Source organism: Choristoneura fumiferana, chromosome 7, assembly GCF_025370935.1.
Source record: "Choristoneura fumiferana chromosome 7, NRCan_CFum_1, whole genome shotgun sequence".
Taxonomy (NCBI): Eukaryota; Metazoa; Arthropoda; class Insecta; order Lepidoptera; family Tortricidae; genus Choristoneura; species Choristoneura fumiferana.
The window spans coordinates 4918544-4933115 of record NC_133478.1 but is presented as its reverse complement, the minus strand read 5'-3'; the positions used below and the strand labels follow the sequence as shown (position 1 = coordinate 4933115).

Here is a 14572-nt window from a genome sequence, read left to right as displayed (position 1 = left end):
GGCCTAAGATGGGATACCTCACGTGCCAGTAATTTCACCGGCTGTCTTACTCTCCACGTCGAAACACAACAGTGCAAGCACTGCTGCTTCACGGCAGGATTAGCGAGGAAGATGGTGGTAGCAATCCGGGCGGACCTTGCACAAGGTCCTACCACCTGCAACCCCGCATAGGTATAATCCGCATGCCTTTTTTTCGAAACCATATACATACATTTATAAAATATACTCAGTGGCACAAAATTTGGCCCACCCTTCATACAAAATTACCGATTCTGCATACATTTGAGGGCCAGATTTTTTGCCGCTCAGTGTATTATTCGCAAACTGAATTGGTTTATCTATCGCTACAAAACTGCAGTTCAGATATAAAATACCACTTTTGAAAATTTCAGTTAAATTTCGCCAACATCCATTCATTTGCTATAAAATCAGTGGACATAATTTGTTAAAATCTATAATGGTTTATTTAATTTACCAAACTACTTAATGCACTTTTTAGCGATTTCTTGAGTGAAGACCGCGGTTCGCAAGCGTGGCGTGGGACGCCCTCAGACTAGGTGGAGCGATGATCTTCGCAAGGTGGCAAGAACTGGATGAGAGTGGCCGAGGATCGTGCTCAGTGGCGTGCAGTTGGAGAGGCCTATGTCCAGCAGTGAACTAAGATAGGCTGATGATGATGATGATGACTTTTCAGCGGGGTCATATGAGGGGAGGCTACAGAAATAGAGATCCAGACAGCTGTTATGGCTGAGAACCGAAATCCGAAGCATAGGAATAATAATACGTCCAAGTTGGGATGTTGCAGTTCCTATATTTGCTCACTAGATGGCGCTAGGAGTCGCTACACTATTATCTAGACTTTTTGTCCGTGGACAGTCAGCATCAAAAGTAGCTGTGCAATTTCGTACTTAGTCGTTTAACAGCCACGTACTTACCTACTAAACACCACGCAAGATTGTCAATGCGACAGAGTAAAAAAGTGATCCGCTACTTTTGATGTTGAATGTGCCTCATCTACGATTGGTTTAGGTTAGGTTTCTTTATAACAACTCCGTGAAGTTGAAAATGTCTGAGGAAATTTCATTAAACCAAATGAAGAGCCATACATATTTCTTCAAAAAGGATAACAAAAATGAAAAATACTGAAAAATGTTTTATTTTATAAGCAGAGTAAATATGTATTATTCTAAGCAAATAAACAATTATTATTATTATTATTAAAGTGTCTTTCCTCAATCATTATTTGTTAGTTTGAACAATAAAATGGTTCACAAATATTTTATTAACACAGGTACGTTTTCATAAATGGTATTATTTGTATTAAATATTTTGAAGCGTAAAGGATTAAAAAACGCACACACACACACACACACACACACACACACACTATTTATTCAGTCCATACATATACACAGACCTAATTTAACAATATAAAAGATCTTGAAACAGTTCCTATCTACATTACAACAATTATAAATCATATTTATTGTTTATTAATTTTCTGTGGCCCCGCATTTTAGCCTCAGTAAGCACAATATACGTCTGTTTCACCAGCAAAAGCAGGACCGCGTAAGCAGCTGAAAAAAAAACAAGATTTAACTAAAAAAATCTGCAAAAATATCTAAGGTTAACACGCCATGTCAAGATAGCGAAACCGAAACCAAAATCGCGAAACCTTGGGTTGGGTGATCAAAGTTATCGAAACATGAGCTGTAATACTATTATTATAGAGTGCATTTACCAAACCATCAGCCAAATATAGCCAATATGTGAAACCCTAGAGTTGATAATCGTTTGCATTTCATAAAACAATAATGCCAAAAGACGTGTCAACTTGAAAGTTCGCGTTTAGCGACATATTAATTTGATAAGAACTTGTTTAAAAATTGGTAGACCACTTATTTGGCTGATGGTACAACAAGTCACACCAAGTTTTTCACCTATACATCAGTTTGACCATTAGGAAAAAGGTTACTGAAGGTGCATTACTTATCTATGTTTAGATTGTTTCAAAACACCACATTACAGATTAATGATCTGACATGTATATTAGCAGCATGTTCAATACAGTTGTGCCTGTGCGGCAATAAAATAATTAGGAACAATGACTATTTTTTATTGATGAGTATTTTTGTCCAGATATTTTGATTAGTATGGTTGTGAACCTACCACAGACTCCGAGCGTAATGGCTCCATATGAGACTAAGTCCCACTCGCCCCACTCCATCCAAATAAAAATTAGTATTCCAATCAGGCTCGCGATTTCAGCGAGTATTCCAAATACTAGGTACGCCATCACATAGCGAGGCTTTTTCTGAAATAAATACATATTTATTTATATAGGCAGACATGATTATGTACCTACCTGTTCCTTACATTTCAGACTACCTTACAGCTGTTTTCACTTTTGATGTAAATTATAACAAGAAATAGGTTTCTAACGTAGAGCAATAAATGTCTATCAAATTGAAATTGAGGTCACAAAACTGAGAAAATTGTAACAAATCTGAAAATATTTGAGTACAGTTTAATTTGATTTGACAGCACTTTGAGGTCTATTACTGAATAAACGCTTTGCTTAAAAAAATATACAATGTAAAGGTTAACCTTACCTACCTTAGAAATCCCGACACATAGCAGCACCGCAAACACTTCGGCGATGGCAGCTCCCACGAATGCAACGCTGATCACAATGGTAAAGAATAAGAAGGCGGAGTTTGTTTCCTGTTCCCGCATCTTTTCAGGGTCCAGTCTGATGCTGAGCATCATTCCGAAGAAGTACATACTGCAGACTGTGCCACCGGTGATGATAATCTGAAAAGGCAGTGTTAAAACCAGTTTATTTAAATAAACATTTTTTTTGTAAAATCACATGTTCTTAGTAAAAAATAAAACTGAGACAAATCATGCAAGTCAAATTTTAGCAACTCACAGTAGTTGAATTGAATTGATCTTGTTACATGTACGAGTAAGTAAATTTAATGTTCTTATAATAACAAAAGTTTTGCATAAATTTTATTTTACTCTTAGCAAATAGTAGCGACAAACACACACCATTTTGCATAGTGTTAAAAATGTTATCGAAAAAATACAAACTGAAATATAGATGCATAGAAAACCAGAAAAATAAGACCAGTGCTGGGAATCGAACCCAGGTCCTCGGCATTTCGTGCCACGTGCTATACCACTACACCACCACCGGACAGTGATACAGACACGAATTTCTCCTATGCACCACATATCTCAGCTTGTTTTGTTTTTTTCTTATTTAGTCACTTAAGCAGCAACACTAGCGACATCTATGCTGTAGCCCTCATCGAGAAACTTTCAGCACCCCATTGGAACTAACCGCTCACCCGGACAAGAGATGTCGTTATTAAGCAATCAAATTAAGATTGTTTTTTTGGAATCTTTTTGTATTTTTTATTGCAATTAAATTGGAATTGAAGTAAAAAATACTAAAAGATTCCAAAAAAACAATCTTAATTAAAAATGTTATTTTGGAAGCAACCGATCAAATAGCTGAAGCCTGATTGGTTTACTTTTTAGTTAATCGATGTTATTTATTTTATTAATAAGACAAACTCTTGCGTAAACCAATTTGGCCAGATTACAGAAAATTCATTAAGTACTCCAATGACTCCAACGCAATTCAACGCATGTTTGCGTAAGCGCCATTCTTCTGAAAATATAATTTCCCTCAAGAACTTATACTTTACATTAGGTATTTTTAATCTTATAGGTAATCTTGAATCAAGGAAGGTTAATTTAAACAGAATCGCTTCTAGAAAAAGAATATGCGTTCGAAGCTAGGAGTTTTCTGTGATTGGCATATTTACAGCGTTAATGATGGCGAATATGAATCCTCCAGTTTCGACCCGAATGCCGCAGCAAGTCTCCCGGGAACAACACGAACGTCTGAAAATTAAATATATAAGGTAAATGTACGAGTGCTCGTCGCTGTCCCAATAGTTGGCATCTTTAATCTTATGTCGTTAGCATTAAAGATGACAGCAGGGTCTCGTCTATTGGGCATTTAGCGTGTCGAGTACTCGGACGTTAACCTTACTGGTTTGAAACCCACATAAAGACAAATTACTTCTATAAGGTTACGCACAATCTTAATACGCACATCGCACAGTCTAAAATCTAAACTGTTGGGTGGGAAAAGTTGGAAAAATTCAGGATGGTAGTAAGTATATCAAATCTACAAGAAAAATTATAACGGCTAGGATTGCTTGAGAATTATTAGTAGTTTAAGAGTAAATAGCAGCCTATGGTATAAAATATACCTAAACTTGGAAGATTCCGTGCATAATACGAAATCCTTCGAACAATATGTGGCGTTATCTGGTAAAAGGTACCTTGTTGTCGGTTCTAGTTTCCGAGATAATCGCGCTTGAAGTAAAATGTCGAAAAAAAATCATTTTTTCTTTTTTAATCTATATTAATAAGCAGGGTCTAAATTTAATTTGACAGAGACACAAGTTTCTAAATCGATTTTTTATGAGTTAAAACATCCCTTAAAGTTTAGTAAGAAAGGTACCTTATTGTCGGTGCCGCTCTTGAATGCTTTCTGTGCGCTCGGTATCGGTTTGGAAGACGTGTCGGACAACGGTACTTTGTCGCGCGTTATCATCATCATCATCATCCCTAGCCTATTCGTCCCACACTGGCACAGGGCAGGCCTCCTCTCAGAATGAGAGAGCTTGGGCATTAGTTCCCACGCGGGCCCATTGCGGTGCTTGTCGGCGCGTAAAAAACGTCAAGAATCATCATAAATTGCGTTTAATTAGAGTAAGGTAAATCATCAATAACTGGCCACCCTTAGGCGGTAGCCAGTTAGGCCCTTATTACACTAGCGATTTGCGGTCGAGTTGAAAGCGAGGTGAGCGCGCAGCGAGTTCGCTTCGAGCGCTTAACGATTTCACCGCGAGCATGAAACGATATCGCCGCGAGCGCGCAATGATGTCGCTGCGTTAGCGCCGAAGACGCCCTATTTATTATACGAAAGTCTACAATATGGCGTTTTTGGCGCTAAAGCAGCGAACTCGCCATGCGCTCGCAGCAGCGACATCGTTGCGCGCTTGCAGCGAAATCGTTATACGCTCTCAGCGAATTCACTGCACGCTTGCCTCGCTTTCAACTCTCCCGCGAATCGCTAGTGTGATAAGGCCCTTATTGACGATTTACGCCAATTTGTCTTTTTTTTATTCGACTGGATGGCAAACGAGCAAGTGGGTCACCTGATGGTAAGAGATTACCACCGCCCTTAGACACCTGCAACACCAGGGGGATTGCAGATGCGTTACCAACCTAGAGGCCTAAGATGGGATACCTCAAATGCCAGTAATTTCACCGGCTGTCTTACTCTCCACGCCGAAATACAACAATGCAAGCACTGCTATTCACGGCAGGATTAGCGAGCAAGATGGTGGTAGCAATCCGGACGGACCTTGCACAAGGTCCTACCACCTGCTGGTCTTTAGAGGTTGATTTATAGTAATAATAATAACGATTAATAGTTACAACTACAAATCAAAAGCATTTTTTTAGATCTTATTCTTAACTATGTCACTAAACATTTTACGTCCGACAATAAGGTACCTTTCAAATACGTTAATCATTTAGTGTGTTGAGACAAAATTATAGGTTTTTGGTAAGAGTTTTAATTGTACAGTGTTCTTAAATTAAGACTATTAAAATTAATCGTAAGTTATTAGTCGTTTTCAAATGATATCACTTCATAATCACTAAATATTTTACCACCGACGATAAGGTACCTTTTAGAAAATATATAGTGATTGTACCAACTTTTTACTAAACGATACCTTGAATTTTGAGACTGAAAAAACTAGTTTTTTAAGATTTGTTGAGTTAATTTGGCTATGTTTTAGCGTACTAAATATAAAAGTTTGTTGATTTTGACTGTTTAATTACATTTGTAAACAACAAAGTTATTTTTGTTAAAGTATTTTTTTTTATAGAATAAACAACGTTAATTCAAAACGGAGTAGTTCTTATTTAGTGTCCAATTACGCATAATATTTTTCCTTCGATAAAATCCAATGGAAATATACTATAAATAGAAAAAAATGTAAAAAATCCATCAACCTTTTTTTTTTTACTTTATACACTTTGGCAAGGTAAACTATAGGAAAACCGTTGTCCAATTACAAAATTGTTATTGAAACCTGAAAGCCCGTACAATCTACTCCTCAAATAGCATGTCATCTATGTAACTTCCAACAATAACATACTTTTATTGGGTGTATAAGTTTGAATTCAATTTTCTCATAACCACCTTTTCTGGCTTTTGAGATTCAACATTTTTTTTTTAAATATCTATTAAACCTACATGCATGTTTCTTACATGGTTCGATAGCTAAATGTATGTAGATTATGGGGATATCAATAACTCAATACCGACAACAAGGTACCTTTTCCCAGATAACGCCACATATTACCTGATTTCTTCTGAGTATTGGGAGTGTCCGACACGCTCTTGGCCGGTGTTTTTCGATTTCGCGTCCACCCGCTCCGTGCAAATTAAAAAAGTCTAAGAACACCAGGCCTATATGATAAATGATAATCAATTCGACCGGATTAGACGACCGGATGGCCAAGTGGTAAGAGAACCTGACTACGAAGCTTGAGGTCCCGGGTTCAATTCCCGGCCGGGGCAGATATTTGTATGAATAATACCAATGTTTGTTCTCGGGTCTTGGATGTTTAATGTGTTTAAGTATTTTTTTTTTAAGCTAAATGGGATCTGCCATGGAAGCAGCTCTTTTCAAAGAAAGTAAAAGTAAGTTTTTGGTAAAAATTTCATTTTTGACACAAGTTTTTTTGCTGACTGTACTTTTTGCCTACTTTACTTACATTGTCACCTAAACTACATTTGCATACCAAATTTCAAGTCGATGCCATTAACCGTTGAAGAGTGCCGTCCTGCGGAGACCATCCTGACCGGACTACCAGGATGTCTCTACCAGATTATTGTATTGTTACGCAATTTACATAAGTATATTAAATTTCAAGTCAATCCGACCACTGGAAGTGGCTCAAATTCAACTTGCAAGATTGGATTACAGACAGAGAGACAGACAGACAAACGGGACAGGTGAAACTAAAAAAAAAAGCTAGTAAAAAATTCAAACGAGTTGTCACTTCGTCAATTACAAAGTTCATCAACAAAACACAAATACGACTTAAGTGGGTGACAGACGTACGAGCAAGTACGCGTACTTATGGCTCGACGACCTTTTTCGTCTGTGTGTCACCGTAAGTACGCGTACTTTAAAACCGTCGGCGATCCAACCGGTTTGAAATCTTGCTCGTGGCTCGCAAACTTAAAAACCGCGTACTTTAAGTTCGTACGTCTATCACCCACTTTAATCACAACAAACGAGATAGAGTTCAAAAATAAATAGACATTATGCATATTTAAATTTAACAGTGATGTAGAGTCCTAAAGTCTATATCAAAAACGTGTACATTTTAGACACTTACTTTGTTTGTTCCATGCTTAGTGTTTAATAAAAACAGAAAACTACAGGAAGGTATGTAAATAACAACTAAAGTAATCCAAGGCTTACGTCGTATAAGACTGAATAGCTCGACAATACTGACAACATAACCTTGTGAATGTATTTTAAATTTGGCGGTGAACCACTTTATCGACGTAAAGACTCAAGTACTTAATCTTTTTCATTTAATTAATAGACTTAATGAACTAGCTTTAAGGCTGATATTAACTCATTCTCACTTCCGCTTAAGCTCTTCATGTACACATTCACCATAGTAGCTTTGATATGAGCCTATAGGTAGAGTCATTCACGATGACGCGTGCCGTGGTTCTTATTAGAATGTCACTAATGTCTAATTTTGACAAAATCACGCGTCTTCGTGGATGGCACTTGGTATATAGATATACCTAGTCTGAAAGAACAGCGCTATGGCTTTACTGAACCTTTCTCTGTCGCTCTGCTTGAATATACTCGTATAGTCTTCAGCTGTTGACATCACCGAAATGAAAAGCAAAGCATCATTTGTACGCTTTGCATTGCGTGCGTCGAATGAGTAAAACTTGGCGGTTAACTAGTAAAAATATGCATTGTACTCCGCAGTAAACAGAAAGTAGGCAATAAAATAGTTTAAGAGGAGGCCTGCAGGAAAATCGAAGTTCGTAACGTACCGTCCCGCCAACGCTTATATTATTTAATACGAGAGTGAGAGGGACGGTACGATGCGAACTTCGATTTTAGAATTTCGTAGTAGCCCTGCTGTGGCCAGCACTGGAACGTAAATAAGCCGAGTTGACAAAAACTGTTCCGATTTCCGTATTATATTTTTTATTATTAGCTATATATTTGCGGCTTTTGCTGTTGAAATTCTTGGGCCGTGAGCACCCGGAGCTGAACTGCTGAAACACCTAGGTACCTATAATAAAAAAAGAAGCTTCTCCGTTCCACAGGTGACCATAGGGCTGGCTCTTTCCTCGTTCTTTCTTATATTTTTAACCGAGCTAGTTCTGTATATTTATTTATATCGTTACCCGATATCTCTGAAACAGCTCCAACGATTTCAACGAAATTAATATGGTGCTGCACCCGAATAGAACAGTATTAATGTTGATACTGTCCGTCGGTCCGTCACCGAGTGGTATCTCAAGAACCGTAGATAGACTGCTGAAATTTAAGTATAATAGTGTGTAAGTATTCTATTGACGTACAACAAAAAATGTATAAACTAAACTAGACTTAATTCTTGAAATTTCAGAGAGATGTTAAACTGCATGCGTACTCGTTTCTGTGGGAATAACATTAAAATAGCCTACATATTCCTATAAATCAAGCAAACTCATCCAACCGCATTTTTGTGATACATATACTACAGTTAACACACTCAAAAACTTTCGCATTTATCATTATTAGTGGGATATACGGTTGCGTGACGACGAACGTGCGTGACAGCTGCCGGCCGCGCGCACGCAAGCACGCAACGTGCTTGCGTGTATAGAGCGGGACGGCAACGTCGCTTTATAATTTTCTTACTGCACTAGTCAGTGTTGAGAGCTCGTGTATTGTACTGTACATTAGGAGCTAGTTTTTTAACTTTAAAAGGTTTCTTGTGTTAAGAACATTCATTTTTTGAAGTCAGCTCAAATGTATTTGATTCAGATTTGCTTATGTCCATAATATAGCGCCAAAATCAAAAGGGCCGATGGAGCAAGTCGTAATCAGATTAAACGAATTTGACCTTAATAAAACTTCACAGTTATGAGATATTGTGACTTTTCACAGTTCCTTTGTTTGGAAGTACCAATATCTCGAAAATTAAGATCCCAATTCACATTAGGGTCAAATTGGATTAATGTAATAATTTGTGAGGTGAGGCCATATTGTCTAACGTGCGGGCGCTCGCGATAGCATTCACCATCTCTTTCTATCCTCGTCCTTTGCTTTGTGACAACATGAATTGGTGAAATCGATTGTGATTCCAAGTGCGGACAATAAAGTCTGAAGCTGTATTGCCTAACGTTTCTGGCGCTCGCTATCGCAATCAAATGACAGTTTTTGTATGCGAAATCTGTCATTAGATTGCGATGGCGAGCGCTAGAAACGTTATAGGCAATACGGCCTCCGATCTATCACACATTTGAGCTTGGCCGTTGGTTTTAGGAGAACTTTGTGAAACTTTGGTATAGAAGTAAAAGTGATAGATAATGGAGATTGAACTGAAACAGAGACTTATAAATTTAGTGCGTGAAAATGAGTGTATTTACAATAACAAACATAAAGAGTATAAGAATAACTATTTAAAAACTCAACTTTGGGAGAACATTGGAGCGGCATTGAACATAGAAGGTAGGATTATTTATTAGTAGGTATATAACATATTGTTTACAAAACATATAAGCTTATTGTAAGTCTCAAATAACCTAAATACTAATAATATAAAAAATGTGAAAGTAACTCTGTGTACTTATCTATCTGTCTGTGGTACTCATCTTTAAGCTTAAGGGTCTTATCACACCAGCGATTTACGGGCGAGTTGAAAGCGAGGCGAGCGCGTAATATGATTAGGCCGCAAGCGCGCCACAATTGCAGCATTGATGTCGCTACGAGCGCGCAGCGAGTTACCTGCGTATAGCGCCAAAACGCCATATTGTAGACTCTCGTACAATAACAATAGGGCGTCTTCGGCGCTATACAGGCATACGCAGCTAACTCGCTGCGCACTGCTCGCAGAGCGGCATTGTTGCGCGCTCGCGGCGAAATCACCACGCGCTCGCTTCGCTTTCAACTTGACCGCAAATCGCTAGTGCGATAAGGCCGTAAGCCGGTGAACCGATTCAGGTGAAACTTAGTAGGTATGATCCTTGGGAAGGACGTAGGATAGCTTTTATCGTTATTGTCGTAAGAAATGTGTAGACTGTAAAAAATGTTCATTAGTAAGTATGTATGTAAACTCTATAATGCACATAAGAATAAAAATAAAAATACAGATACACAGAGAGAAGTACAAAGGCGAGCTTATCCCTAACAAGGGATCTTTTGCACCTAAACTAGTTATGTAGGTAAACAATTTATTAATAAGAAGATAAATTACGTGCAGTAAAAACAGAAATACTCAAAATACAAGCAAAATAAATACAAAAAATTATGTACAATAAAATAACAGATACCTACTTATGAAAATAAAACATGAAACAAAAGCGTTCTCGCCTCAGGTGTCATTTAGCACGCGATAGTTTGTTTTGTAATTAATTCGGTATACATTCAAACAAAATCCACTTAATATAATATTATAAATGCGAAAGTTTTGGAAGGCAAACGAGCAAGTGGGTCTCGTGGTGGTACGAGATCACCACCGCCCATGAACATCTGCAACACCAGGGGTATTTCAGATGCGTTGCCAACCTAGAGGCCTAAGATGGAATACCTTAAGTGTCGGTAATTTCACCGGCTGTCTTACTCTCCACGGCGAAACACAACAGTGCAATCACTGCTGCTTCACGGCAGGATTAGCGAGCAAGATGGTGGTAGCAATCCGGGCAGACCTTGCACAAGGTCCTACCACCTGCTAAACCGCTGAACCGATTTAGATGAAATTCGGCATACCTACTAGACGACTGCGCAGACGGAGTCGCGGGTAACGGCTGGTAATTTATAATAAACTTTCTTTTACTTATAAATCCATTAAATATAACTATATCAATAAAGCAATTTAAAGATTTGTAAACGTAGCATCTTTCGTAACATCTTCAAATAGGTATATAAAATTCTCGCGTCACGGTGTTTGTAACGGGTTAGTCTCACTTCGTCTAAAAAGCAACTGGTCTATGTAGCATGTGGTCTAAAAAGCAGCTGGTCTAAGTAGCAAGTAGTCTATAAGGCAACTGGTCTTAGTAGCAAGTGGTCTAAAAACAACTGGTCTAAGTAGTAAGTGGTCTATAAGAAAGCTGTCCAATTAGCAAGTGGTCTATAAAGCAGCTGGTCTAAGTAGCAAGTGGTCTATAAGGCAACTGGTCTAATTATCAAGTGGTCTATAAAGCAGCTGGTCTAAGTAGCAAGTAGTCTAAAACTTAAATGGCCTAAGACACCATAGCCATAGGTCTAAAACGCAGATGGCCTAAGGTTTTAAACGCCACTTGGTCTAAATATGAAGAAGTATTTTATTCCTTAGACCTATATTATGCCTATCTACTAGCTATATAACATACGATAAAGAAATACGTTCATGTCTAAAATTATTTTTTAAAACAAGCTTTTATTGCCGACTGTGCATACTTTCCTTTGCTTAATCAAGGCAATTGTGATGAGCCCAACCAAACACGGCGGGACTATCTTATTGTTTCGTTACTCCATCATCAGTTCAGCTCTATGGTAACATATTATTACATTGTCAGCAAATATACGCATGTATAGCAAATTTGAGCCCAATCGTAAAGTTTAATAACAGCTTGTCTAATAGCTATTTGTTATGCAAGGGTGGAAAGTTACTGTTTGGCACGAGTGCTTATAATTGAAACTCGAGCAAGCGAAGGATTCTGGGATTGAACCACGAGCAAAGCTAGCATTGCTTTTTGATGTTGTAAATTAATTTTATTTTATGCTATTTAGTTTACGCGTGATTGTAACAAAAACACCAACTTTTGCATTTATAATATAAGTGTGAAGTCGTAATGAAGCCTACTCAAAAAGATTTCGTACGTATGGTAGTGAGACTAATTTGTGTTTAGACCACTTGCATTTTTGACGAGATGAGATTTAGACTAAAAACGTTTTAGACCAGTTGCATTTTAGACGAGAAGCGTTTTAGATGAATAGCGTTATAGACGAGATGTATTTTTAGACCAGTTGCGTTTTAGGCGAAAAGCGTTTTAGACCACTTACTACTTAGACCAGTTGCCTTATAGACCACTTGCTACTTAGACCAGTTGCCTTATAGACAATTTGCTACTTAGACCAGCTGCTTTTTAGACCACATGCTACATAGACCAGTTGCTTTTTAGACGAAGTGAGACTAACCCTTTGTAACCACTCCTCCGCAACGGCTTGTGCGAGTTTTATGATTTTTTTGTGTATATTTGGTAGGTCGGAGAATAGGACGTAATATCCAATAGTACATTACTGCAGAGGCCGGGAAAGAAAGGCTTGCAGGCCATGTATGTATAGGCCAAGTACAGATAGGTATACGAGGCTGGCATGTTCTTTCACGCTGAGGCTTATATAGTGCTTTTCTCAAACATGCACTAAAATAAATATAAACTCCTAGAAATCATTGTTTTATTCGTAAGACAACTAAAATTGTACCAGACTCAAATTATAACTACCCTCTATCTATATAAGTGTTTATTTCATTCTAACATGAATTTTTAAAACGTTAAAATAATCCTAAAAAAATCAAATTGCTACAAAACATGTAGATATAACGGACTGCAAAAATAAAAAATCACGTATCACGCTTCTAAACGAAACTTTTGGAATGGCACTGGCACTTAGGTACTTGTAAAATGGCTAAAGCCTAAGTCCAGTCAATCAAAAAAAAAGAAAATTACACTTGTTCTGCTGTTCGGCTTTTAGGGCCATATACACGAACTGTAGCCCATTTAATCAGCTACATTAGTACTTTATTTTGTAAATTAAATTGTAATTTTACGTAAAACGCGTCGGCAATATTTATATATTTACATATAGAATATTCATAGCCCTGTGAATTTATTCAGTAACTGATAAATGAACCATAGATATTCAGATTATTAATTTCAAGTCGTGTATAATGTAAGGCCACATTATACACGACTTGAAATTAATAAATCGTGGATATTTGACGTTTTGCATTGAAACAAAGAATGTTGTCTTGCAGGCCTAGGCCTGCAACAATATATTTTGAAGCCTGTTTTAAGGAACACAACATAAACATTACATAGCATTGAGAAAAATATTTTTCATATTTCTACGTGGTAGGAGTCGCAAGCAACAGCTAGTTACTTAATAATTAATAAAGTATAATATAGATGTTAAAATTATGTCCTAAAGCTTAGGCAGTAGTTCTTTCTTCTAACATCCTCATTCGCTTTTTCCAGGGAACGAAGCAAAACAAATGTGGCGAACACTTAGAGATGGCTACACTCGACATCATAAACAAGTAAAATGGCAGAAGGGGTCCAGTAGGAAATACACCCATTACATGTGGAGCGCTGATATGACATTCTTAGACGCTATCTTAGATTCACGAGCAATTGATCCTGACTCCTTTAAGCTTTCTCCAGCCTCAGCAACCTCGCCGTTTTTACAACAAACCGGGTTAGCGAATAGACCGATTCTCTCTAACTCCGTTTTAAAGAGAGATTCTGATAATAATGAAGACTCCACAAAGCTTTCGCCAACCACAGCTACCTCAATATTTCAACTCCAACCTGGGTCACCGAACCTTCACTCGAAGAAACCGATTGTAACGCTCCCTAATTCTGCTTTTAAGAGGAGAAATTCTGATAGTAGTGACGAAATTTTAACCAAAAAGAAAAAAGAAGACGCTGTAGATCATCTATTCATGAGTTATGCTGAGACGTTTAAAAGATTCTCAACAAGAAAACAAGCGGAACTTAAGGTAGTGTTAGCAAAAATGTTTGCTGAAGCAGAATTAAGTGAATTGGAAGACGATACCAGTGTAAACAAGGATAGTGCGCCTATGGCTTATTATCCAACTGAAGAATCATCAGAAAATGGTATCAAAAAAGAGTTTTTTTGGCATTCAAGCGAATAAAGTTATACCTTTAAATTAGCTATACAAAATTGTTTTATTTATAGCAAGACGAGATGAGGAAACCTGCACATACCTGCGAAGCCATTCAATGGTGTGTGTGAAGTTCCCAATCAGCACTGGGCCCGCGTGGGAACTACTGCCCAAGCCCTCTCTTTCTGAGGGGAGGCCTGTGCCCTGCAGCGGGACGTATATAGGCTGGGATGATGATGATGATGATGAGATGAGACAACGTCAATGGTATTGCAATGCCGCGTAAGCAACAATGGCTCTAATGTTGCGTAGCTGTTAAATGAAATAA

At 37.8% G+C, this 14572-nt stretch overlaps 2 protein-coding genes across 2 annotated transcripts; one reads left to right on the top strand and one right to left on the bottom strand.

Moving 5' to 3' along the window:
- Positions 1-1135: 1135 nt before the first annotated feature.
- LOC141429562 (uncharacterized) lies at positions 1136-7640 on the bottom strand. The gene is made up of 5 exons (XM_074089920.1): positions 7513-7640; positions 3840-3918; positions 2617-2814; positions 2170-2314; positions 1136-1577 (listed from the first exon to the last, which is right to left on the bottom strand). The coding sequence occupies exons 1-5, from the start codon at positions 7524-7526 to the stop codon at positions 1471-1473; spliced, it is 543 nt and encodes a 180-aa protein (XP_073946021.1). The 5' UTR covers positions 7527-7640; the 3' UTR covers positions 1136-1470.
- A 1442-nt stretch (positions 7641-9082) lies between these two features.
- Positions 9083-14274, top strand: LOC141429902 (uncharacterized). Its single transcript, XM_074090460.1, has 3 exons — positions 9083-9157; positions 9684-9869; positions 13595-14274. The coding sequence occupies exons 2-3, from the start codon at positions 9728-9730 to the stop codon at positions 14272-14274; spliced, it is 822 nt and encodes a 273-aa protein (XP_073946561.1). The 5' UTR covers positions 9083-9157; positions 9684-9727.
- The last annotated feature ends 298 nt before the right edge of the window (positions 14275-14572 follow it).